Source organism: Prunus avium, chromosome 6, assembly GCF_965620075.1.
Source record: "Prunus avium chromosome 6, drPruAviu1.hap1.1, whole genome shotgun sequence".
NCBI lineage: Eukaryota > Viridiplantae > Streptophyta > Magnoliopsida > Rosales > Rosaceae > Prunus > Prunus avium.
This window is the reverse complement of record NC_142289.1, coordinates 153,412-180,901: the sequence shown is the minus strand read 5'-3', so window position 1 is coordinate 180,901 and position 27,490 is coordinate 153,412. Positions and strand designations below refer to the sequence as shown.

The window sequence follows — 27,490 nt, the reverse complement described above, 5'->3', positions numbered from 1 at the left end:
TGACAAAAAACAATTGAAGAAACAGTTATTTGGTTCAATGATCTGAATTTGGTTTGTTATGTTTTGGGATGTGATTTTTGAATGAACTACATAAATTGATTAAGTCTTGAGGTGGAGGATATCTCCAAAAGTGATTGTGGAGTTTGTAAGTTTTATGAGAATGCCAATATTTTAACATAAGTTTGATATTGTAAAGTTGGCATATGTTGGATCTTGTTTTTCATTATTTTTCGTACTTCAATCTTAGATCTGTTTTTGGTGCAGTCTACAGTCCTCAAGGTTGGTATCATGCCAAGGTTGTGTTGGTGCTGTGAAAAGGGTTCTTGGAAAACTTAAGGTTTGTTGACAGCTCTTGCATTTATCTAGTTCCATTATCTTGCTTTACTTCTTATCTGAGACTATGCTTCTTTAACTGTTTGAACAATGCCAAATGCACTATTGATGATTTCCTTATTTGTATTTTTATTCGCCTGCCAAGATACATATTCACTTCACCCATGTTTATAATAACTTTTATATTGTGATTGAATGATTTGCTTATAATATGCATTTTTTATCCGTTTTATACAGATGGAAGATTGTCTTGATTCAAGTGGCAGCGTCATCTTGGGGAGGAAATTGCTATAACTTTCAACTTAAATTCGGTACCACGAGGAGATGTCGTCGAATTTTGTTGATATATATAAAATGTGTTAAAATTCCCGACCAAGAGGAGATGTAAATTTGTTGTTTTTTTTGCCACTTTCTTATGTATATCTTAAGATGTAATGAGATAACATAGTTAGTTCATCAATTTATGAAAGTCAAGTTAGAAGGAAATTTGTGAATCTCTAGTTTCCATGGTTTTATCTTTCCCCTTGCAAAGAAGAAAAACACAAATGTAACCAAATAAGTGATTTCATTGGCAAATGCCATGACAGATATGTATTGCATATGTATTGCACATGGATAGCCCTTTATTGCTTGTGTATTGCCTCAGTATATCCTCTCTTTTTTTAAGTCTGTTGGAATAAATTTATAGGGGGAGTATGAAGTTTGTGTATTGCCATTATATAGCCTTTTTTTGCTTGTGTATTGCCATTGTATAACCTTTTATTGCTTGTGTATTGTTACTGTATTGCCCCCTCATATCTTTTTGTTTTCAAGTAAGTGTTAGAATAAATTTATAGGGGGAGTATGAAGTTTGTGTATTGCCATTGTATAGCCCTTTATTGCATGTGTATTGCTACTGTATTGCCCTCGTACATTCTTTTTTTTTTTCAAGTTTGTATTGAGGGTATAAAGGTGGGGATGGGGGAAAAAAGCTTCACAGGGATAGGGATGGGAATGGCATACCCACCCCCAATTCGACCCATTGTCATCCACAAGGGCAAGAAGAATGAGCTATATATACACATAATGTATATAATGTGCTCTCTTCAATGTATAATTGAATAAAAGTATTTTTCCATTGCATACACTTGCGAATATATAAAAACAAAAGATTCAAGACTGAAATTTCTCAAATAAATTGAACTCAATTTCATTCCATGAGGACTAAATAATTACATGGTCTGTCTAATACACAAGTAGTCCCTCAATTACATGTTTTTTTTTCCTTATAACTACAATACACTTCTTGCAACTAAATGGAATGTTGTCCCAACCAAAATTGATGAAGGTTCTCAATGACAACAATCTTCTAGAAGCCAAAAATCTAGGTCTAACTGTCATGAAAAAAAAAAGTCAATTATCTCAAGACTTAAGAGTTAGGATTTCGAATCACTAGAGACCAAGCTTGTGGGACAAATTTCCTTCTAACTTGACTTTCATAAATTGATGAACAAACAATGTTATCTCATTACATCTTAAGATATACATAAGAAAGTGGCAAAAAACAAAAAATTTACATCTACTCTTGCCCTGGAATTTTAACACATTAGCAAAATTCAACGACATCTCCTCTTAGAACCGAATTTAAGTTGAAAGTTAACAATTTCCTCCCCAAGAGAACACTGCCATCTGTATAAAATGAATCAAAAATGCATATTATAAGCAAATCATTCAATCAAAATGGAAACAAAAACATAACATTCAATCACAACTGAAATCAATTTCAAAACAGAAACCAATTCCAAAATTCATAACAAAAACCAATACCAAAACAGATTCAGAAACCAATACCAAAACAAGTTCAGACATATTTACAGGCACTACAAGTATCATAAACATACATTTACATGCACTACAACAAATAGAGTGGATAAATGTAAAACTGCAGTATGACATACATTTTTTAATATAAGAAAGAAAGAAAAAATTATGATATACATCATTTAAGAGCTGAGCTTGAAGTTTGCTGAGTTATATGTACCTAGGAGAAATCTATCTGGGGTTTCTCCAGTGAAGGACTACCTTCAAGAATCCTATCTTCATACAGATTGTTGATTTTTCTAAATGGCCCAATTCTTCATATAGCAAACTTTCACAAGATAGTACCATTGCAAAATTAAAGTTCACATTCATGCACACGATTTCATACTACTAAATTGCAATATAAAAGTTATTATAAACATGGATAAAATGAATATGTGTCCTGGCAGGCGAATAAAAATACAAATCAGGAAATCATCAATAGTGCATTTGGCATTGTTCAAACAGTTAAAGAAGCACAGTCTCATAGAAGAAGAAGAGCAAGACAATGGAACTGGATAAATGCAAGAGCTGTCAACAAACCTTCAAGTTTTCCAAGAACCCTTTTCACGGCACCAACACAACCTTGGCATGATACCAACCTTGAGGATTATAAACTGCACCAAAAACATATCCAAGATTGAATTACAAAAAATAGAGAAAACCAAGATCCAACATATGCCAACTTTACAGTATCAAACTTATGTTAAAATATTGGCATTCTTATAAAACTTACAAACTCCACAGTCACTTTTGGAGATATCCTCCACCTCAGGACATAATCAATTTATATAGTTTATTCAAAAATCACATCCCAAAATAGAACAAACAAATTCATATCATTGAACCAAGAGACCATTGAACCAAATAACTGTGTTTCTTCAATTGTTTTTTGTCAAAATAAAAACCTAACTCAATAATCAAATTCAATAAGCAAAATAAAATCTTCAAAATCATTGTAGATTGGACAAGTTTCAAGCATAATATTCCTTAAGACAAACTGAGAAATATTTGTTGCACAATCCCAAAATTTTGGTTCAAAAAGTTCTTGTATAATCCCACTGAAATAACATTCTCTACACAAGCTGAAAATATTAATTGTAAACAGAGAGAGTAAAATTTTAAATTCAACCCACAATTATGTTTCAACAAATTTCTGTACTATCTCACCCAAATTTGACTTGGAGCGGCTTGAACTCACATCAAGCACCAAAAATCCAAACCCATATATGAAATTGAAATAAGGAGAAGAAAACCCAAATGTGTAGGAGAAATTTGGCTACCTGAGACGCCATCTCTAGGTATAGAGGTCGAAAGAGGTGACAGAGAGTGAGATATAGAGGTGGAAAGGTCATTGTCGCCGATGTGGGTTAGGGTTTCTAAGGAGGTGACAGTGATTGTCGCCGATGTGGGTGCGAGCGAGAGAGAGAGAGAAGAGAGGAGAGGAGAGGAGGGATGAGTGAGTGAGATCGTGAAATTGTGAAAGAGGATTTCAGAGAGCTCAGAACGACTAAACAAAAGTGAAAAATGGGTAATAGGCTGTCAATGGAGTTTTTATAAGAGGCATTTGTGATTGGGTTTCAAAATAAGGATATTAGTGAATAAATTAGATGAGCCAGGGGTAAAGCCTCCAATTTCCCTTTCTTTTTAGTTGAGCTGAGCTGAGCCCCCCTAGACTAGTTGCAATTTTTTAAGGGAAAAAGTACACAAAAGAAAAAAGTGTTTTCTTTCGATGTTAATTTTGTGTGTCGTGTGTTTTGGGGTTGGCTGCAATATGGAGCATTTTTCAGCCCAAAAAGAAAAAGGGCCAAGGGGTTGCGAGCCTTATCATGTTCATATCCCCATCCATGTATTGGCCCTTGTCATTTGATATAAGCCCGTTAAAGAAATGTGATCTGAAGCGGGCCTTTTGTAGTGATCAGAGAATGTCTTTCCGCTAGTTATTTGGAATGAGTGAAATTAATATAAACCACATCAGGGAATAAAGGGAAATAACGGAGATAATAACTAGTCTAACTATTTCCTAATCAATTAAATTCCAGATTTTTCAGATATTGAATCCCGAATTGTAACGTCTATGTGACACATTACATATATATTATGTAAATAAATAAATGGCAAGCGGTGATTTGATTGGGGTCTCTCGTTTCCGTCTTGTTTGTGTTGATTCTGTGTAATTGTGTTGTCCCCTCTAGGTGATAAAAAGTGAAAACAGAAGTCAAAAATCGGAATAATTGAAATGTCGGTTGTAAACAATTACAAGATGATATTAGTCTCACTTGTCACTTTGTCTGCCATTAGCCATGGTTTGCTTTTCCTCTACGAAATGTCAAATCACATGGTACTTGTGTCGTTGTATATATCAAAGTCAAGCTTCATATCGATGCTTCAATGTTGGCCGTCTAATCTCAATTTATCGTTGCTTCTGTTCAATTGTGGAATAGTGTACAAGTGTACTAGTGTCTAGAATATAGATCATATTCTTTTTAGGTGAGACCCAAGGGTAGCTCTTCCAATGATGGTAAACGGAATATAGATCATATTCATGTTGGCATTAACACCGAAAAACTTAGCTGGTTTTGTGATAGAAATCTTAAGCTTTAAGCTCAGCCTCTTATGCGGAGTTGTTGTAATTGAACTGCTGATGACCCTTTTGCCTCTAGTACTGGGAACCCAAATGGTCCCTTTGTCAATAAATTTGATGTCGACATATATCTAAATATAACAATTAAGGTCCGCAAAGTATATCTACAATAAACTATTGCTACTTAGATCCTTATCGTATCATATGTCTATCTAATATTGGTAGTTTGCAAATCTAAAGATGAGTCAATCAATGTCACGATGTTTATAAATTATATATCGATTGAACTAAATAACAATAAGTAATTATTATGTTCGATAAATAAATTAATAAGTAATTATTATGACACGTTTAGAACTACATGTTTAGTAATTTTAAAAAAAAACAAAGTCTATACTAGAGTAATAATGCAAAAACTTTAGTCCCCTCTCTCTCAAAAAATATTCTACAACCGTTTCCACTTTGAGGAAGAAGGAAGCCATTATTGTTCCTCCCTTCTCTCATTCTCCCAATTTTCAAAGACATAAGGTTTCCCTTATTTGTCTTAGTTTTATAATGATTTTCCTCCACTCATCACAAGCGGATGCATCTCGATGCACCATCTCCATATGTGTTTCAATGTCGGATCTCTATCACAATCATTTTTGCAGTTTCTTTTTGTTTGTAATAAGTCGCAAAGACTCTTTGGGTTTTCTGTGTAATTTTCATTTATCATATTGTGAGAGTTTTTAACCTCTCCTCCTTTGTGAGAGTTTTCCACATATCTATTGTGGGAGTTTTATTTGTATTGTTATGGCTTAGTTTTTTCAAGCTTTATCTATTATTGGTTATTATGAATTTGAACTCTTAGTTGGGATGTCTATGATAGAGTTTCTTCGATCATGCGAGATCGTTAGTGGAGGAGCCCCAAATTGTCTTCATTTTGATGTTAGATCGCTCTGCTATTGTAATGGCCATTTGTTGCTAGTTTGTAATGGGCCTTTGTGGATAGTTTGTATTGTCCCTTTGTGACTTGTGGCTTTTTTTTTTTTTGCTGAATTATGAATTCTTCCAAAATTTCTCAACAAAAAAAAAACTAATTGTTTAGTGGATGTGCAACAAATTGTCTTAATTTTGATATTAAGTCACTCCATTATTATAATGGCCCTTTGTGGCTGAATTATGAATGAAATCCTAGAATTTCTATAATAATAAAAAACTACATGTTTTAGAATTGTTTATAGAAATACTAAAACCAATATAATTTCACATAATCAAACTCATTTCTAGCATCGTTTTTCAAGATTTACAGTTAGACTTTTAATAAAAATTTGAACATATTTATAATAAAAGTATTTTCTACAAAAACGCTTATATATAAGATAGGTCAACAAAAGTGCTTCTTACTAAAGCGTTGTCCAAGGAAGCTATTTCTACCGGGAGTGGAGTTGTATCATTAACTTTTGACGTTGCCAACTTTCATGTGTGGAAGTGGAGAAAGACTTTCATGAAATAGGGATAGCACAATTTTGCTATTTCTGACCAATAATGTTCTGCCATATATGTGGAAGTGTTATCACAACGTTATTGGTCAAAAATAATAAAATAGTGCTATTCCCATTTCAACTAAGGCCCTGTTTGGTTCATGTAATGGATTTGAGGGGAAATCACTTCCCATGTTACTTATCAAAGGATGAGAAATGAAAGATTCTTTTTCCATGTTTGGTAATGTTGGGAAAGTAACCCGAATATATCACTTTATTTCATTTCCCATGTTTGTTTTGAGTAGGAATGGAAAAATGAAGTTTGTATAATTTTTCAATTATACCTGTATTAAATTAAATAATAATAAAAAGAATGCATTTAATGATATATTGTAATTCTAAATTGTTAATGGGGACAAAATAATCCTAAAAAATGTGCATTTAATGTTGGCTTATTTTCTCAAACTTTCACATGAGGAGGGAAAACAAAACTCAATAGAGGAGGAGGGCTTCACTTTCCCTCATAGTTTCTTATGTACCAGTTAACTATTTCTCATACTTAAACTTACCAAGCATAAGAAAGTAATTAATTTTTCATCATCAAGCCTCTTTTCTCATGAACCAAATGGACCTAACATTTTTTGGAAGGGGGTGGGTGGTTAAGATGATTGTATGTACTAGATAAAGCGCTAAAGGGAAAACCATGCAATGGGGGGCCACATAATGATAGTGCAGGTGGACAAGAAAGATAGATGGATGCTTTATTATTTTTGTTTTCTCTCTCGCATATGTACGTGGAGCTTTTGAAGCCTATCATCAACCATGCATATATAATAAAACAGACAGCTTTGATCATATCATATGATATAATTTTTGAATTATTCATGATCTGACCAACGGCCCTGATATCAAACATACACAGTCCATACATACATACATGTAACGTAATGGACAATCGGATGGTTATCCACGTTTGTAGAGGCAAAGGCAAGTTACAAGTATCCATACATGAGTCATGACATGTCAAATTGTCAATGTCGCAGATGATACTTTTTGTTGTATATTTATGTGCTTGAGTTGGATGATGGCTCTTCATCAACACGCAAAAAATGACGCATCACCTAGAGCAACTATTGATAATAAATTCTAAGGGAATATGTGTACAAATAAGGCTTATTATCACAAAACGTTCATAAGGTTTACGAAACTATCAAATTGCATCCTTAATATTATTTTTTTGTCATTCGTGGTCCTCAAGATTAGTATTTGTGATCACAAATGGTCACTGCCGTTAGGTTCCGTCAAAAAACTCCATTAGTTTGCTTGACGTGGCATATATATATATATATCACAAAACACCCCTAAGGTTCATGCACCTATCACAAATGGTCATTGCAATTTTTATTTTTATTTTTTCATTTAAAATTCATAAAATTTTGGTTTTCTTTTTTAAATTATTTAAATATATATATATTGTATTTTAAATACACATGACACTATATTATTGTAGATGTGGGTTCCACATATATGTCACATCAACAAACTAATGGAGTTATTAAAAAATAATTTAAAATTCATAAAATTTAAAAATGAAAAAACGAAGGGTTTAGAGTTCATAAATGGTCCTCAAGGTTAAAATCCTTCTATAAATGGTTTTTTCATTTAAAATTGTTATGAATTTTAAATTAAAAAATTAAAAAATTTCGCTGGGACCATTTGTGATAGATGTGTGAAACTCAGGGATGTTTTGTAATATATATATATATATATGTCACGTCAACAAGCTAACAGAGTTTTTAACGGAACCTAACGGCATGGACCTTTGTGATCACACATACTAACCTTGAGGACCATGAATGACACGAAAAAACATTAAAGATACAATTTGATAGTTTATTAAACCTTAAAGACGTTTTGTGATAATAAGCCGTACCAATAATTAAAATTTCAAAACGGCGATGCATGAAGAATAATATTCATGATATGGATGGTGATTCGCATTATACCTTACATCTAACAATAAAGTGAAAAGCGATATTAATTAATTAGCTGATGAAAGTGGTTACGGAAGTTAATGCCGACACCTCCCACTTTTATATAAAATTTTAAAGTTTAGGGTTTTATATGTTGAGCAAAGGCTTGCCGGTCCATTCCCATCCCCTTCTTTGATCGTGATTTGTTGAGACAATGACTACATTATTGTCTAAACTAAACAAGGAAATTAATGTTACACAAATGTGGGTGGGTGTGGGATGATCATGTGATGTCACTTGAATTCGTATTAATTTTCTAAAGACAAGTTTAAGTTTGCTCTTACTCAAATTGTCAAGTGCTTGACCTTTTGTATGATCAATTTATGCGGCATCGATTCCGAATCAAATGATCACACATCACTATTAGCTAGATTATAATGTATCTGCAAAATTTTGAAATTTTTGTCGTTTAAGTTGTGTCTAAATACTGTTAGTCTATCATTAAAGGGCCTGCATAATCGTCATACTTATTCAACCATAATTAATTATGTTGGTTGTGAACATTATGGAAATTATTTGACATTATTATTTGTCATCAGCTCTTAAACATCTTTAATTAATTGGTGCTAAATTTTATATATATATATATATATATATATAAATATAAATATGAGAGTCAGTTTGATAGATCAGAATTCTACAAGGCAAAAGGCAAAATTAATTAAGTGAAACATGGGAAGTCTCCATGATCCTCTGAGTCTCCTCCAAGATCTCAAGGTCACTGTCCACCACTCATGCCTGGTTTTCCCATCCCAACAAACACAGAAAAAAACCGTCTTCTTATCAAACATAGACCAAGTTCTCAATTTCGATGTCCAAACCGTCCATTTCTTTGGAGCACACAAAGATTTTCCTGAATCCCAAATTGTAGCTGAGAAAGTCAAGGATGCCCTTGCCAAGATATTGGTTCCCTATGATTTCTTGGCAGGAAGATTGAAGTTGAACCCCAACACGAGTCGCTTAGAGATCGACTGCAATGCATCCGGGGCAGGCTTCGTGGTGGCCTCTAGTGAGTATGCTTTAGATGAGATTGGAGACTTGGTTTATCCTAATTCAGCTTTTGCACAACTGGTTTGCAGCGCTATGGATTCTCGTATACTGAACCCTGCTACTGGCGATGATCATGATCATGATCAGCCACTTTGTATTCTGCAGGTATTAATTTTTATTTTGATCACCGTCATTTATCCTGCATAAAGCTACATCTTATAATTCAGTGCCATTTGGTTTTCTATGGTACATCCGCATGCATATGCTGGCTCATTGAGTGGTACATATTACCCTTACCCTTGAAAGTGATGTTACACCTTTCAATCTACTATACCACAATATATATATGTATATATATATATATATATATATATTGGTCTTTGATATTCATCAACCTATAGGAGACTGACAAATATGGCATCCCTTCACTTTCCGTCCATTATAAACTTACACGGGCCGCCGGGGTAGGTGCATGCATTATGCATAGATAGATCTGGATCCCCAATTAAGAGATCTGACACCTCCACCTTTCTTTCATTAAGCCACATCAGTATATAACTATATTTTTTCTCCACCAACGCACCGTTTTGGATATAGGTTAGCTCCTTTGCCGTTAGTTTCTATATGCGTGCACACCTCTCTCCCCTCTCTCATGCTTCTCTATTTTGGCCTCTCTGACTCTGTAATAATTGAAAGCTGTTAAGATACCTACAACAAAACTCGAATCTAGGACCTTGCATGAGAGAGTAAATACTCCAAACCAGTATACTAGCGAGTCATATGCAGTTAATATGTTATATATATATATATATATATAGGGAAATATTTAGTCAGTGGTGGTTTTAATTAGTTAGTTTGTGGTTTGAACTTTGATTGAAGAATTAATTAATTATGAATTGAACAGGTGACAACATTTAAGTGTGGTGGATTTGCGATGGGCATATCTAACAACCACGCAACATTTGATGGTTTAAGCTTCAGACTGTTCTTGGACAATCTGGCTGCCGTGGCTGCGAACAAGCCCTTGGTAGCCATTCCTTACAAAGACCGTCATATCTTAGCTGCTCGATCCCCACCCCATGTCCCATTCCTCCACCCTGAGTTACAAGAGCTCAAGAATATGTCCACCCTCGATGACTTAAACCCTACAGTGTTTGAAGCCACCCAAGAAGAGCTTGACTTCAACATCTTCCGGCTCACTGCCACCGACGTGGCTCGCCTCAAAGACAAGGCGAAATCCACCACTGCTCGTAGTAGCTTTAACGTGGTCACGGCCCTCATTTGGCGGTGCAAGGCACTATCATCATCATCAGACGATGATGAAGATGTTAATTACAAGAGGGCGGCAAGTAGTAGTAGTAGTAGTAGAGAATCAAGGATTCTTTATGCGGTGGACATAAGGCCGAGGCTGAAGCCTCCGCTGCCCAAAGCCTACACTGGGAATGCAGTGCTGACTGCCTACGCTTCTGCCAAGTGCAGGGAACTGGAGGAAGTGCCCTTCTCGAAAATGGTGGAGATGGTGTCTGAGGGAGCAACAAGGATGACAGATGAGTATGCAAGATCCGTCATCGACTGGGGAGAGCTACACAAGGGCTTTCCTCACGGGGAGGTGCTGGTCTCATCCTGGTGGAGATTGGGCTTTGCTGACGTGGAGTATCCTTGGGGTAAACCCAGGTACAGCTGTCCCGTTGTATATCACAGGAAGGATATCATTTTGCTCTTTCCTGAACAACAAGATATGCATGAATATTCATCCTCAACCTCAACTACTAGTACTACTAATACGGCTGGAAGAGCTGGTGCTGCTGGGGTTAATATTTTGGTGGCGCTTCCTCATAAGGAAATGCAAAAGTTCCAAGCCCTCTTCCACAAGTTCTTATTCGATGATTGAATATATATATATATATATATAAATAAATAAAGAAAACACATAAATGTTGTAAAAAACATGCTTGCATGGAACCATATCTATATGTGTGTAACTAGCTGGGTATTGTATCTTGATTACGATTTTCCGAAGACGGAGGTTAAAGTTGAAGAGAAGAACGACCGTGTGGTATTGTATTGTATGCTATATAAGCCTTCTTGAAGCAAATACACATATAATAGTAGATTTGGCTTACCTCCTCCAAATTGAATTTTCCTTAACTGCAATTCGTTACTTTTGTTCCTATTACTAAAAACCCCGTTTTTTATAAGTAAAAACCCATGACTAAGATCCACCTTATCAAGTTACTTTATCAAGCTCAATATATGATTTATTGTAATTTTTATATTCCCAAAATACCCCTACATATTTGCAATTGTTGTTTTCTCCATTGATTGTGCTGAATATACTATCAGTAATATTCAAATGGTGGTGTTTTGTTGTATAGGAAAATGGTTTTTTAAATTGGCTTAAATTGAGGAATTTTTAGGGTAAGTTTTTTTTCTTTAAAAAAAATTATATTCAGTATCTAAAAAATTCAAGTTTAGGGTCTATTGAATTTATGAAGAAACATTTAATATAACTATAATGTTTTAAAATAAAATAATGAATCTATTTTTTCCACCCTTTTTTTTATGAATCAATTACACAACGTACCTATTTTTTGGCAAAAAAAACACATAATTTTTAATTTATAAATAATGTACCTATTTTTCATTTATAAAAATATTTACAGAAATTTCAATTACAAAGTAACGAATCTTTTTCTTTTTTTTTAAAAAAAAAATTGTAAATAAAGTACCTATATTATATACATATTTATATTTTTTTATAGATACATTATTTATTGGATATCTAATTTAGGGATTTTTTGTTTGTTTGAAATTTTAGGGATTGGAGATGTGTAGAGGGAATGCCAACCAAAATGAATGGGGTGATTGATATGCTATTAATAGGAAGTATTAATTATAATTAATGTAGTTCATGACATGCTTGAAAATAAATTATAAATAAAATATGAAGGTAGGTGGCATATAATGTAATTTAGTTAATAATACTATGACAAATCTATCTCACATAGAAACCTATTTTAAATTTGAGTTTTCAGTAAAAATTTTAAAAATAAGTTGGTATATAACTAGGATATAGTAGTTGTAAGGGTCTATATCGGAAGAACTCCAGCCAAAAGGTGCATTAATTAATATATATTATATATAGTTATAGTTTATTTATTTTGTATGGATTCTTTTACAACATATATAGACAGGAGTCCAATTTTTCTGTTACCAAAATCCTGCACCCCCTTGTTTCCTTCTTAGTTTTGTGATATGTGGCACAAAACTTAACATTGATTTCACTCTGTTAACTCTTTAGGTCTTTAAAAAAAATTAAAAATATATTAAAATACATGTTTAACAAAATAAATTGAAGTAAAATAATAAAATCCCAGTACCCTCCCATCGATCTTCAACAACCACTCAGCGCACGGCCACCAACGTATGGCAACCCCCTATCCTCCACAACCTAGCTAAGGCTCTCTTTCCTCTTATTTCTCATCAAATTTCTAGCCCAACAGAACATATTTATCTTCTTTGACTCAGATCCTCCATCAACCTTATGGATTGTTCTTCCTTGGAGGAAGCAACCATGGGAAATTCAAGGTCGTGACGGGTAGCCGCGGGAATGTCGTACTCGCGATGAAGCTTGCCAGCATCGTCAAGGCAGAGGACATGTGGGTTCTGGATCTAGTGCGGCAGTGCGAAGAGAGAGAGAGAGGAGAAAGGGAGGGTGTGTGTGTTGAAATAAAGGGACCACAATAAGTGAAGGCATGTATGGATCTGGATCTGTTGCATCGCAGGGTGTGTGGCGAAGAAGACGAAGGGACTGTGCTTGTGAATAAAATTATTTTAATTTTAATATTCTACTATTTTTTTTTAATACGAATAACAATTAACATAGTTAAATGAGTGTTAAGTTGTGTGCCACATATCACTCACAAAATTAAGGAAGAAACATGGGGGAACAAGAGTTTTGATAACAGGAAAATTGGACTCATATGGAGTAGTAGGTGAACTGTACGGAATGACATACTGAAAAACATATATTTATTGTCTAATAATTTGCGAGATTCGTAATTGCGTGTATTTATTATTAGGCAAACTCAAGGTATGACAAAAAAAAAAAAAAAACAATTTATTTTGTTGGTGTTAGTCAAACTCGAGGGATGTGAGAATTAGTGGGAATTATAGTGCAGAATTTGGCACAAATGATACCTGAGCTGACCGCGATGTCATCTGAGTAGCACTAGACGACAACATGTTACATGCATGGAATGGAAAGTACATAATCATTCATCATTCGAGAATTGAATTGATCTCTATAATAAATATAATATATTATGAATATTTGATCTACAATTACACCCCACACTTTGTATATATGTATAACTATAACGAGTCGACATCCCCTTAATTAGACCGAAGAAGAGAACTTTGACATTTACTTAATTATATATAGCTAGTCTTGTTAATTGGAAAGTGGAGTTCGTACGAAGATGTAGTCTCAAACAAGCATACAACATGCTGTGCCCTGGTGCCCTGGTGTCCTGGTGGCCTAGTGCCCTAGTGCCCTAGTGCCCTAGTGCCTTAGTGCCATGGCATGTACTAGCTAGCTAGTAGGAGATTGATTACCACTAGCTAGCTAAATTATTATTATTATTAGTTTCCACATTATATATAGATTAACTAGCTTCTTTAATAATATTACACGTATCACACGCTTAATAATATCAAACTTAATTATCTTCTCCTTCCTCCGGAGCCGCTTTCTCTTTGACAATTAAAATAGACGGCAGCTACCGGTAATCCAAGATTGTAAAGCTCCGCAAAGTCTCTTGTATTAAAGTTCTGGCGCCATCCCGGAGCATACACTGTTTGCCTACCCAATTGCCGAAACAACACCAAAACAAAGCGATGAATCCCCACCGTTGGCCGTGGGCTTTCATAACACACAATCTCTTGCCCTACATCAATAAATGTACGTATATGGGGTTTCATTATAAATTGGTCATGCATCCAAAAATATAATCAAATGTTAATTAATTAAGCCTTTTGTAGACTAGCGAGCCCAATTGGACATTTCTTTGAAAATTTTATGCACACATGTCACACTACTATTGGGAGGAATGTAGAAGCTCCAACTTATATGGTCCCAAACCCCAATAACTAGAAAGAAAATGCTAGATTTACCATAACTATAATATAATAGAAACTACTCACCAAAGCTTGCCGCAGTTGTTGCTGGAATATCCGTAACCAGCCTGAAAAGTTGGCACAATCAGAAGTATAAGACCAACATTTAACTGATATTCCGAAAACAACCAGGAATAAATGAATGAACGTTCTTCTTTTTCCTAAGCAAATCCTTCTTCGTCTATATATACTCTTTCCCCAATATATATTTGGTTGGAAAAGGCATGAAGATTTGAGCTGGAAACCTCAACTTTGATGGCAAATTGCTTAAGCCAAAAGGGGAAGATATAGTCAATCTATAGGGAGGGAATATGACAAATTTCTATGGAAAAGAGGGAGAAAGAAAGAGAGAGAGAGAGAGAGATGTCTTTATTCCTTGGGAGAGAGAAGCGACAAATAATACACACCAATGCAAATATTCCTTTAGGTTGGGGTCACTTGGGCTAGGTGCATCAGGATCCACCATGACCTGCAACAATGAATTAATGTATCATATGTACTGGAGAGTTGATAAATAAATAAAAAACATGCAAGCAAGAGGATGGATTGACCCCGTACGTATGGACTTAATTATGCAAAATAAGATGGGGGGGAGTCGAGAAGCATGCAAATATATTATATATGCAAAAGATGAGATGGAATGGAAGAAAGTAGATTAATAAAGTAGTAATAGTATATTACTTTACTTACCAGAGTGTAGAAAGTCCTAAGATCATCCCCACCAGTATCAACTCTAGGTTGGTGGACAACTTGGGAAGGTTTGAGCTCGCAACCATTGTTAACCTCCTTCATACCGTAAGTGACCCTGAGAGAAACAGACCTTGTAAACGGGTCTAAAACATCACCTACCACTCTTCCAACAACAAGCGGGTCCCTGTCCCTAGGCATTTTCTTCCTTTTCTTTCTTTTTATATATTTTGACGAATAAATATATATATATATATATATATACGAAGCTCAAACACTCAAACTCAAACTCAAACACAAAGTATCCAAATAACTAGTTGGATTGGATATTGAGAAGATCGATTTGGTTTGGTGATCCAATTCGAGAGGGCCATTGGCTATTTATATTCTGTTGCATGCTGCGCTGCGCATTTTGTTTTTCTTCTTGTGTAACCAGTAACTTAAAAAGATATTCTGATTGCTCCGTGGACCGCTTTTGCCTTTTGCTCTTGAGATATTTTTATTTTCTTTTGATTCTTACTAAGTTCCTCTCTTTCATAAACCTGTAAAGTCAAGTAGTGGACCACCACTCTTTATTCTCCCATTCATCAGTTTATGCGGTGTCGGTCCAAAAAGCTCCCCCATCATCGTACATGTTGTCAAAATCTGCTCTTTCCCTCCAGAAGAAAATTCTAGCTACCTGGCAATCTCAAATTATTCAAATTCTTTTTTTCATTAAATATATGAAATAGTCAGTGATTAGAGACTTGTAACTGAATTAGTTAAGAATAATAATTATTCTTACATTTGGAGATAATGTGATGGTGTGAGCGGATAAAAAGAGAAAGAAAAACAAACATAAATGCAAATTAAAGCGTAAGTTTTGTTATTGGGTTGTGTGGCATAGGCGAGGCAGTGGCAGATCGCTTTCTCAGGGAATCTTGGTGGGATTTAAACAAAGTTGCTAGTCTGGAATGAGTACGTGTGTGGATGTGATGAACTGAACCGAAGGGTTTAGAAGAATCGCAAGAATGTGGTTAATTTTGAGTGTGGACATAGATGATTATGAGATTCGAAATAGTTGACGATGAACTCAAAACTGTAGGCTGTGTAGCTCATGAACTCAAAACTGTAGGATTCACTGCACACTGCCAACTCATAAACTATATATTCATCGTATCATCATATCATATCATGTCACTGGTTTATATATATATCGTCAGTAGGTGTGAGCAGTGATGAGTCAGTCAGATATATACATCATGAGCAGCAGCAAACCACGCATGCACCTAAATACTGATATCTTCAGGGGACCTAGTACCTACGCATGCACTTCCCATTCCCATTCCCCACTATACATATCGGTTGTCCTGTCTGTCTCTGATCTCATCTGCTAAATATAAGAACGTACATATATTATTATTATCAACTGCCGAAATCTCTCTCCTTAGAGTGTTAGACCCAACGATCCGTCTCCATCTAGTGCCGTGCTCATTTGGACAGGTCAAAAGTTCACGATGATCGAGCTATATGGCAGATATTTTCATTACTTTTTTTCTTCTTCTTTTTTTTCTTTCGTCCTTTCTCAACTGATTATATAGCCCTTGTACGGACTTCTATTGGTCTTACCTACGTATAGTTATTGTATATATGACTTCATTCCTTCCAGATATATATATGCTTTACTTAAAGAAATTAATTTTATTGTGATTGAGAGGAAGCAATGAGCAAAGGGCCTTCCTTGCATATTTTGACATTGTGGTGTGCGCTTGTTACTTTTTTGGGTGTGAGAGTGAGAGGATGAGGCCGCACAAACACAAGAAAAAGAGAGATAAATAGATACAAGAATTGACTGATGAGCAAGAGAGGGCCTTAGCCCGACTCTTTTTTAGGTACTAGTACTAGTAGTTGATGAAAGCCCTCGATCGAGGGAATTGGGATCATTTCATGATTTCATTATTCTTCTTCCCAGTTCCAACCGATCAATTTTATTTTTATATAAATAAAAAAAAGAACAAGTGAGTGAATCAAAGCTGGACAAAGACTGCGTGCGTAGCCAAAAAACAAAGGAACAAAGGGATACAGAATCAATTTGGATTGGATGTTCAGCAATTGTCGCCCATCAATATATATACTTCGATTTCTCGAGATACATAAAGTATTGGTCACCAGAGAACCTTCCAAATAAGGAAATGATTCGCTTTGTGGCCAAACCACAACTCCATTCTCCTCCTCCGCCTCTCTAAACCTATCCATCACACACATAAAGCAAGCAGACCCACTTGTTGTGTTTTTTTTTTTATCTCTTGTAAGTTTTGTCCCGCGTCTTCTTGCCAATCAAATTCCACATATATAATTATAAAACATTCGCACGTAAATACCATCTTCTTTTTCATTGAGGCGGACACACAAACACCACCAGAGTCCAGTCCACTTACAAAAGATAAGTGAAAAGCCATCGAGGTGTGCCAACCACCCTTTTTCAAGGTCCAGCACAGCACAGTACCTGATCTTCAATTCATGAATATATTACCATTCTCATTTTTGGGCTCTCTCAGTTCCATTTTGGTATGCCATTTCCAGCCTACTACTTCTTCTTTTTCTCATATATATACCTATGAAGGAATGTAATGCACTTTCTCTTGTACTAACTTACCCTTATTCAAATACCACTTTTCATTAATAACTTTAACAAAATGAAGGGTAATATTGGAAAATTGAACAAGTATTCATTTCTAATACTACATAAACCAAACAAGGGAATTAGATAAAATGACATTTTTCAGGGTTGCTAAACACATGAGTGAACATCTCCTATTAATATCCTCTCATATTAGACATGAGAGTTTTATTCCCAATAAATTTATTTTGTTAAACAAACCGACTTTTAGTGGTGTTTATCTTCAAGAAACTACAAGACCATCTCCAACCACGTTTGGGCTAAACTCAAAATTCCACCCTCCAAAATACAATTATTCATATATTTTTCGGACTCAACTAGTTTTTTCCTCCAGCCATGCACACTTATAATTTGAGTTTGTAACTTTATTAAATTGTTCAAGAATGGTGAACCCATAATTTTGTTCTTTCGTTAATTTATCTTTACATTATTTTTGTTTAAATATTCGTGATTTAATTTTATAAATATTTTACCCTAAAAAAATTCAGCATTCAAAATATAATATAATTTCACTTAAAATGAAAACAACATTGGGTTTGAATGAAAACAAAAACAAAAAAACAAAAAGTGTCGTGAAATGTGGTCGTTGGATAACGACTACTTCGCCTGATCTTGCCACGCGAAGCGCACTAGCGTTGGTCGATCCCAGTGCTTGTGTTAGACGGGGCCCTCTTTATTCACTTGTTCATGTGGGCTACTTTTCTTCTCTCCGTGGAGTTCACCAGTCCATGCAATCCAGTAGACAATATATAGGGCCACGCAATACATGGGTCGGAGAACGTTTTTAGGCTGAAAACCAAACGCTTAGCTCGTTAAAGTTGGAAATGGCCTAAGCAGTGGGCTACACCCACAAATTTAGCAATTTCACATCCAAAAGTCCTCTTCAGCAAATGAGCTAAACATGCCATGTCATTGGGCCAAATCTAATCACCATACCAAGGAGGCAAACTGTTGGCCCAAACTTGGCTTGATTTATGGGTGGGCTATTTAAGGTCGGTTGACGTCAGCTAGCCATTATTATTATTTTCCAAAAAAATCCAAAAAATTGGTATTTTATATATATATATATATAATCTAAACAAATCCTTTTTCATTTTCTATAAATACCAACCTCATTTCTACATAATTTCCAACGTTCTTTTCATCTTTCATTTTACATACTATCCTTACTCTTTTCAACCTTCTATAGAATTTCCCACAATTTTTTCATCATTTACCTATTATCCTTCCTCTTTTCATACAAAAAAAAGTCCCCTCATCTAAAATGTATTTTTTTTTAGGTTTGAACCACGACGTGGTCTTGGATGGGCCCCAACTATGGGTAACACCTTTAAGTCTTAACCACAACCCAGACTAATTCCCGCTCACACCGGGTCGGCCCGTAAGGGGTAAAGTGTTGGCCAAAATGGTGACTCCATTCTAAAATGTATTTTGAATAGGGTATAAATAGTACTTTAATTAAATTAACCAATATATTTAAATCATATACTAAAAATTAATAAAATATTTAGTCATGATTTAGTCATGCACTGCTCGAGACAATAAAAATATAGCCCAATACTATTCCTTAAAAAACTATAAATAATGGACTAAATTTTATGGGTTGACTGTATTTAGCCCACCACTACACTACCGAAGATGGCCTAAGGGATCCAACTTAGAATATTTGAATCTTCACTATCACTTATTAAAAGCAAAAGTAATGAAAGAGGTCAGTTCTTATGTTGGCAGACATTTTGAACATAAGATTTAAAAAAATAAAATAAAATCTCTCCCTGTTTCTTGCTGTTCTCTTTCTTATTAGTCTTTGACATCCTACAAAACCAGTTTACTTTCGAGTAATAAAGGGAGAATTACTATAAAAAAAGACACATTTTCGAAAAAAAACAAAAATAAATATTTAATTTTAATTATTTTGTGGCAAAATTGTTAACCATGTTTCTAAATTGTTCTGCATGGAATTTAATTATACTATTTTCCTCCGGCGCCACGAGTACTGGCAAATGCCATGCGTCCCCCACGTGTCTCATTTTCCGGTGTCCCGCGCAAACGAACACCAGTGGCGCGAAAAACGAAAATCATAAAAAGCGTTATTTTCGCAATTTTGGAGGCAAACCTTTTTGGCGGGAAAAATAAAAGTATGGCAACCCTTTTGGTAATATTATTCTCCAAGACCATTTTATTAATTATTTATAGAAAACAGAAAAAATAAATAAATTTGTTTCGTCTTCAAAATTATTCATAGCTGTTGGAAAAATTGTTACTTCATATATCTGGTTGCCGCTCTGTCTCTACAACTCCCACCCATCTTTTCAGTATCTCCAAGAATTTCTTTGTTTAAAAAGTTAAAAGAAGAAAAGACGGTGAAGATATTTGGAAAAGCCATTCTTTCTCTCATTAGGGTTTCTGAAATACTCAGCTGTTCACTTGTCCTATTCGTTTTCTTCTTAATCCCCAATCCATTGGACCCAAGCAGCGTCGTTTTTCCGTCTGGTTCAGATTATCTAGGAGTTCGGGCTTTTGATCTGTGAATTTTCATATGTGTTTGAGTGAATCGGACTTTTCTAGCCCTAGAGTTTGAAAATGATGTGTGAAGTGGTGGCAATTGACGGCGGAGATAACCCAAGAGGCCGGAAATCCAACGACCAAGATCGAGTGAGGAAGACCCAGAAGCGAAAGAGGGCTAGCCTGAGCCCAGAATGTTTGGGACTTGAGGCAAAAGAGGTTCAGATTGAATCTTTTCGCAAACAGCTTGATGGGTTGTTTGGGTTCTACAAGGAAGTGACGGGTCAGAGAGTCGATTTAGATGTGAAGCAATTTGGTAACAATATGAATTCGGTCATTGGGGCTTTGATCGAAGAGAGTGGGCTGCCATTGTCGAAGCTTGTTGAGGAGGTTTTCGAGAAGGTCAAGAACGGAAATGAGGCTTTTGGGAATGTGACTTTGGCCTATGTGAAGAGCATTGTGCTCTTTGTTGGACAAAGAGTGATGTACGGTGTGCCGAATGTTGATGCTGATGTTTTGGAGGACGAGTCCGAGTCGTGTCTTTGGTGTTGGGAGGTGATGGTTCTTTTTACTATTGAATTTTTATGAATGTTCAATTTGTACCCATTTGTGTTGGTTTTGGTTTTTTGATAACTGAGTATGTTCAATTTATGTGGCTTCCTGAATTGTTGATAGATTTGTGAACCTTGCTTGTTACTTTATGTTTTGGTTAATTTTGTTTATATTATTGTGCTTCTTTTGTATGTATAGGTCTTCATCTAATTGCAGTTCTATTGTGGGCTTATTTAATTTGGCGCTGGGAGGGAATACCGATGTGTGTTAAAAGGCTTTTTTTTTTTACCCACATTTCTTTTTCTTTTTCTGATATGTTGAGTGTTTACCATTTTCTTGCTTACATATTTTGTTGGGCATACTATTTACTTTATCTTTGGTATTTTAAGTTTTTATCTTTTCTTACCTATTGTATAGACAAGGGATGTAAAGTTGATGCCAGCACCTGTGCGCGGAGTGTTGAATATTAGGCGCACTTGTCGAAGAAAGATCCATGAGAGGATTACTGCAGTTTCTGGTACATATTGATTCCTTAATTAAATGACTGGTTTTGGGTGTCTTGTGCATTACATAATGATGAGCAATAATTCTATGGATTTGTTTGTCTTTTTTACTTGTGTTATAATTGAATCACATGATAGTTGTCTTGTCATCACATGCCAGATGGGTTTCACCTTAATTCTGATAGTCAACATAAATATTGCCTTCCGCATCATTCTTAGTCAATACACCAAAATATTTACCTCTATCCTTAAAAACCTTGTAACATGTTACTGCTGTTTGGCTGAAACAGAAGAATGCAATCTAGTTGATTTCCTTGTCCCTTTTTTTTGTAATTTGAAGGCTCCCTGAGACTGTATACCAAGAGAAAAATCATATTATGCTTTGTCAAATGCACATGATGTATCTAGGGAGCATTGATGTACTAACTCAATGCTTACTAGTTTTGATGTGACTAGCCATGCATAAACACCTCTTGAAGCAGAAATAAGAAAAGGGGTTGGCTAGCCTTTCATTTACTCTAAGCTGATTAATGTAAATGTAGAAAAGCGAACGATGCATAGAAATTGAAGAATAAAGACAGGAAGTGACTTGTTTGCACTAGATTGATGTTTCCAATCAACAATCAGAAATTCCAAAATGCTTCTTTGGGAAGGGTGGTGCCACATTGTTACAGATTATCTTTGTAACTTATATTCGATTTCTTTGATCTTTTTTGGGTAGTGACATGCCTTGGTACAAAAAAAGTCTCTTTATGTTGGAGAAAAGGTTGTTCAATGTTTCCAAGGTCCGAGTGAATGGCTGAGAGTGTGGAGTAATTAAAGGTGGTGCAAACTGGAGTCCTATTCTCTTGTATGCTGATGTGACAAATCTTTTATACCTTTTGACTATGTTTCTTTAAGTTTTAGAGCCCGCATTTAGTGTCTTGTTAGTTTATCCACTGTACACATAAATTTGGCTCATTGATGTAAGTTTTATCTAATTCATTTTCATTTGACTATGAAAAGAAATATAAGTTAGTTTAGTGGTGTCCATGATCCTGACTTGAACATTCTGCACCTTTAAATACTACACTGTCATCTTCATTACATTCGTTTAGTTTTGGATTGTGAGGTGGTTACTGACATTTATGTTTGTGCTAGCAATGGCAATGGCATTACAAAAGCCAGAGAGCGATCAAAATTACATACATGACCTGATGAAGGCATCCGAACAGCTTGATAAAGCACTGTGCGAGGCAAAGATCCGCTCATTAATGGATCGCTTATCAGTGAAAAATGGCGCAGACATGTATGTATATTCAGTGAGTATGATTAAAGAGTATATCAAATTTTCATTTGATTTCCTAATAAGGTTTTTTTTTGTTTGACCTTTGTCATAGGGCAAAGAAAGAGGCTAAAAGAGAAGAGAAATTATTAATCAAACAAATGGAGAGAGATAAACGAGTGTCTGAGAAAGAGAAAAAAAGATTGGAACGTGAGCGTCAAAAGGAAGAATGGTTAAGTGTAAGTTATTTGTTGACACCCTCCGGGCTTCCTAGTTTTCTTGTCAGGATTAACTGTAGAAGTATTTCAGGAGAAGGAGCTAAAGCGGCTTCAAGGAGAGTCAGAAAAAGATGAAAAGCGTCGTGAAAAAGAAGAGTCTGAAATGAGGAAACTGCAGAGGAAGCAGCAAGAAGATGCTGAAAAAGAACAACGCCGTCGAGAAAAGGAAGAAGCTGAGTTGAAAAAGCAACTATCCATTAAAAAGCAAGCTTCAATCATGGAACGTTTTGTCAAAAGAAGCAAAACCATCATGGCATGCGAGAGTGACCAATTTCCAACTAAAGCAATTATGTCTGATTTGTTGAGTAAAAACAGTGAAAATATGCCTGACCTAGTCACCCAGTCAATGGATCATACTCTTTCATCTAATGAGGAGATTATTGCTGAGGATATCCGCAGGTTGGCATCATTAATGTTCAAACCATATAACCATTAAAGATGCATTCTTTTCAATTTATAATGATAATTTCTTTGTACATTGCAGGTTGCACATGTCTTCCTGGCGCCACTTAGGCCATTATATTCGGTCAAACAGAAACCAACACTGGGGCATACGTCAGAAGCCTAAGACTGAACTATTTAAGGAACTTAAGCTCACAACCAGTAAAGGACTAGTTCATGGTGATGATTTAAGCACAGAGAAACTTGTAGATAGATGGAGAGAACATGTTTCCGATGATAAATCATGTCAGGCTAATACAGATTTTTCTCTTACTGATGTTAAAAAGTGCAAACGGGGAAAGCAGTTGCTACAATTTGATAAGAGCTGTAGACCTGCATTCTATGGTATATGGCCTAAGAAAAGGTGAGTTCATCTCTTCCATGAATTTTAGTTATGGGAGAGTGAGACTTAAGTGAGATATATTAAGCCCAAATTGTGTCTGAAAGGAGAGGGTCTAAAATAGGCACCCACAAAGAGTCCACTATTTGATCAGTCAACTTGGATGACTGCTTGAAGTTTGAGAAAGCAACATATCATTTGTCAATTGCCAAGTAATTGGTTGGAAACATGCCATGTTTGTTTATAATATCTGGTAGCTATGTTACAACAGTAAAAGGGGAGCAAGAAAGTAAAGCATTTGAGTGCTTTACATGTTTTTTGTTTGTCTATTTGGATCTAAATTTACACAATGCATATTGTTGTGAATGGGAATTTTCTGTTGTGTTTTTATGCAATAGTGGAATTAACTCATAACACTTTGTGTTATGTTTTAGTATAGAAAGGTTTTTTTCCCTGGTTGCCTAGCCCCTGGAAGGCTCAGCTACTTGCGGCGGAAATATTAGACTGATTATTTTTGTTATAATGTGGTTTTCAGTCATGTTGTTCGACCCTGTCACCCTTTTAGGAAGGACCCGGACTTGGATTATGATGTGGATAGTGATGAGGAGTGGGAAGAGGTAATATGTGACTCTTTTTCATACCATGTAGTTGATATGTAGGCGATAATTGTCAGTAATGACTGTGTCATTATCCAGGAGGATCCTGGTGAAAGCCTGTCTGATTGTGATAAAGACGATGCAGAGGAAAGCTTAGAAGAGGGGTGTTCAAAAGCTGATGATGAAGATGAAAGTGAAGATGGCTTTTTTGTACCTGATGGGTATCTCTCAGAAAACGAGGTCAGTAATTTTGATGATTGAAGTTGCGAAGTTACTTTTTACCCTTGTGATAATGTTTTGGATGGTCATTGAGTATGTCCACAAATTTGGTTGGTGTGCTATGTGTGTAGGCCATTGTAAAAACTAATGCCATGGAGTGACTCTTTAGGCATAACATTTTCCACTCTAAATTGTTCTACTTGTTATTAATGAGTGAAATCTTGTCCATTCCCATTCACAGAATAAAAGGTAAAGAGTGGTTTATAGTTGTATTTCAGTTTCATGGATGAGTTTTCATTTAGTTACATAATTTTCAGACTTCCGTAGTATCGAAATGCTCATAATTCTCATCTAGTTGTACTCAACTAGTATTGTACGGAGATATCTAAGTCATTCACATCTTCATTTCCTTCTAGTCATTTACAGGTGCAATTGGTGAGTATAATGTGAATGATTTACTTTGCAAAAATATTTTATTAGGTGCCTACATTCCTTAAACTTCTTTTTACTTATCCTAGCTGACTTGTGTAAGACTTGTGCTTGTATTGTCTTGAGCCATTTGCAAAGTACTCTTGTCAAATTGTTGAACTACATGTACAACTAAAATTAATTGTTTCAACTCTCCCTCGTGTGATGTTATTTGAAAATCAAATTCTTGCTAGAAGTCCTGAAGACCTGAAAACCTGAAAACTCATGATTAATAAAAAAAATTCTAATTTTAGCTGACGTGGATTCATTTATGTTTCAGTCCCTCGAAAAGAGATTCATGTGTATTGGTCTAAAAAGGTCTTAATTGAAACGTTTGAGCTGTTCCTTTACTTTCAGAGAATGCCCCATGTAAAACGCTTTTTGGGGCAAGTTTATTCCATAGCTTGGAAATACCTTAACTGGTTACTGTAATATAATATATGTACAGTGGGTTTGAGTCGATGGTTCCTCATGTAATACTATTTGTGGGTCCCACTCTACTTATAAATTGATTATCCGAACTGTCTATTTTTTAAAGTCCATTTAAGGATATTGTTGATAAAAATCAGCCCGGCCGGAAACCACTGAGGCATCTATGTTTGATAAAATAAATAGATGAACACATCGTTAACGATTTGGCTGAAATGATCACCATGTAATCAAAAAGTTGAAGTACCTATTTATGAAACTTACCCTTTTTTATGCATGCAGGGAGTACAAGTTGACAGGATGGAAACTGATATAACATATGAGGAGACCAGAATCTCACCTAGTTTTAAGCAAGATTTAGAGAGCGAGAAATTCTCTATTTTGCTTCGACAGCAAAAATATTTAGGAAATTTGACAGAACGCTCTCTTCAGAAAAATCAGCCTTTAATTATATCAAATTTGATGCATGAGAAGGTCTCTTTGCTAACAGCTGAAGATCTTAATGGTATTCTTAAGCTCGAACAGATGTGCTTGCAAGCTCTTAGTATGCACGTATTTCCTGGCAGTTCACCTGTGGAGATATCAGTTGATGGCATATCAGAAGAAGACCAAGAAGTTTGCCTTTCAAATGGCACGCCCTGTGTTAAATCAATCTCCTCTGTGACTGTTATACCAGAATCGGATTTGCCTACAATAGTAAGTAGTGTATTTCTTTCTACATCTTGAATCAGAAACCTTTGTGTGAGGTTTCAATTTTACATGAGCTGTTTCATTAGTACTGCATCCAATTTAAACTTATTGATAGTATGAACTATAAATAGGGAGAGCGTTAGCTTCATAAATATTTTGCTTTGCTTTGAATTTCTTTCTTGTTGACAGTGTCAATAGTTGGTTGCTAAGAATATTATAATCTTGCAATTTTCAGGTGTCTGCCATTCAGTCATGCTCACAGGGCATCAATAAAGTGTTACAAACTTTGCAGAAAAAGTTCCCAGATATGTCGAAGTCTCAGTTAAGGAATAAAGTGCGTGAGATATCAGATTTTGCAGATAACCGTTGGCAGGTTATTGACTCATAACTTGGTTAATTGCCATTTCCCCCACCGCCCCACTCTCCCCAGCACACACACACACACACACACACACTCTAAGTCTTGAATATTTGAAATCTCCGAGTTTGGTCACTCAGGAGTAGAGATGTAAAATGGTTTGTGCTGCCATCTGCGTGATATTTCAATTAGGCACAATTGTTTATGGAATTGTTATGTGTCTGTGCCCTCTGGTGCTCTATTGTGTTGAGCTTAGGCCCAGAACAAGCACATTCGCTAGTGTCGTGTCTTAAAAAAGGGGTTCATGTAGATACTTATCTTTTTTGCTTAGTTTATAAAATTTAGTTACTATGGTGGTAAGCTAACTGGTAAGGTTAGTAGTAATTGAGTTGCTTTGGCTGATGAATGGATATACAACATACAGTAATCTATGTTTGTAGAAAGTTGTGGTTTGCTTAATACATGTTCATCTTGTAATGTAGGTGAAGAAAGAAATTTTGGAAAAAGTTGGCTTGTCAATATCTCCAGGTATGTTTGACCTGACCATCCTCAAATTACCATAATGAATCTGGTTATTTAAGACTAATATTCCTTTGTGATCAACAGAAAAGAGAGCTGGGCAGACCAAGAGTATTGCTGCATTTTTCTCGAAAAGGTGCTTGCCGCCTACTGGTAAAAGTTTCAATCCTAATGAAAACTCACCTCAGCCAGCTGTGAAGCCAGGTTGTTATGGACAAGGGCAGCAGAGTTGCACATATGGACGCCCGTAGATTGCGTTTTGTTTTTTCTTTTTGTAATATATGGAATGGATGTATGGGCTGATTTTTCGGTCAATAGCATAGCATGTAATCCGCTGCAGATACCCAGATTGTCCCAATCCAAATCCCATAGAGGTTTGGTGTAAACTCTTTTTTTGTTTCAGAAAGTAAAACAGATTCAATAGGCTAGGAATCTCTACGTCTGCTGCTTGCTTGATATCTAACTAATCATTTTACGATTACAAAGACTGAGACTGACAGACTGACTATCAATAATCAAACAATGTCCTTTTCTTGTGTGTTTTTGGATACAAAGTATGCCC

General features: G+C 35.5%; 3 protein-coding genes across 3 annotated transcripts; 2 read left to right on the top strand and 1 right to left on the bottom strand.

Moving 5' to 3' along the window:
- The first annotated feature begins 8,861 nt into the window (after positions 1-8,861).
- Positions 8,862-11,152, top strand: GLC (HXXXD-type acyl-transferase family protein). The gene is made up of 2 exons (XM_021973811.2): positions 8,862-9,407; positions 10,147-11,152. Exons 1-2 carry the CDS (start codon positions 8,925-8,927, stop codon positions 11,131-11,133), a joined length of 1,470 nt encoding a protein of 489 aa, XP_021829503.2. The 5' UTR covers positions 8,862-8,924; the 3' UTR covers positions 11,134-11,152.
- A 2,387-nt stretch (positions 11,153-13,539) lies between these two features.
- FT (PEBP (phosphatidylethanolamine-binding protein) family protein) lies at positions 13,540-15,475 on the bottom strand. The gene is made up of 4 exons (XM_021948448.2): positions 15,111-15,475; positions 14,828-14,889; positions 14,448-14,488; positions 13,540-14,191 (listed from the first exon to the last, which is right to left on the bottom strand). Exons 1-4 carry the CDS (start codon positions 15,306-15,308, stop codon positions 13,968-13,970), a joined length of 525 nt encoding a protein of 174 aa, XP_021804140.1. The 5' UTR covers positions 15,309-15,475; the 3' UTR covers positions 13,540-13,967.
- A 4,507-nt stretch (positions 15,476-19,982) lies between these two features.
- On the top strand, positions 19,983-27,360 carry FAS1 (chromatin assembly factor-1 (FASCIATA1) (FAS1)). Its single transcript, XM_021973804.2, has 12 exons — positions 19,983-20,826; positions 21,241-21,340; positions 22,467-22,614; positions 22,706-22,829; positions 22,900-23,267; positions 23,353-23,673; positions 24,185-24,266; positions 24,345-24,485; positions 25,644-26,057; positions 26,287-26,424; positions 26,892-26,937; positions 27,016-27,360. The coding sequence occupies exons 1-12, from the start codon at positions 20,350-20,352 to the stop codon at positions 27,177-27,179; spliced, it is 2,523 nt and encodes an 840-aa protein (XP_021829496.2). The 5' UTR covers positions 19,983-20,349; the 3' UTR covers positions 27,180-27,360.
- Positions 27,361-27,490: the final 130 nt, after the last annotated feature.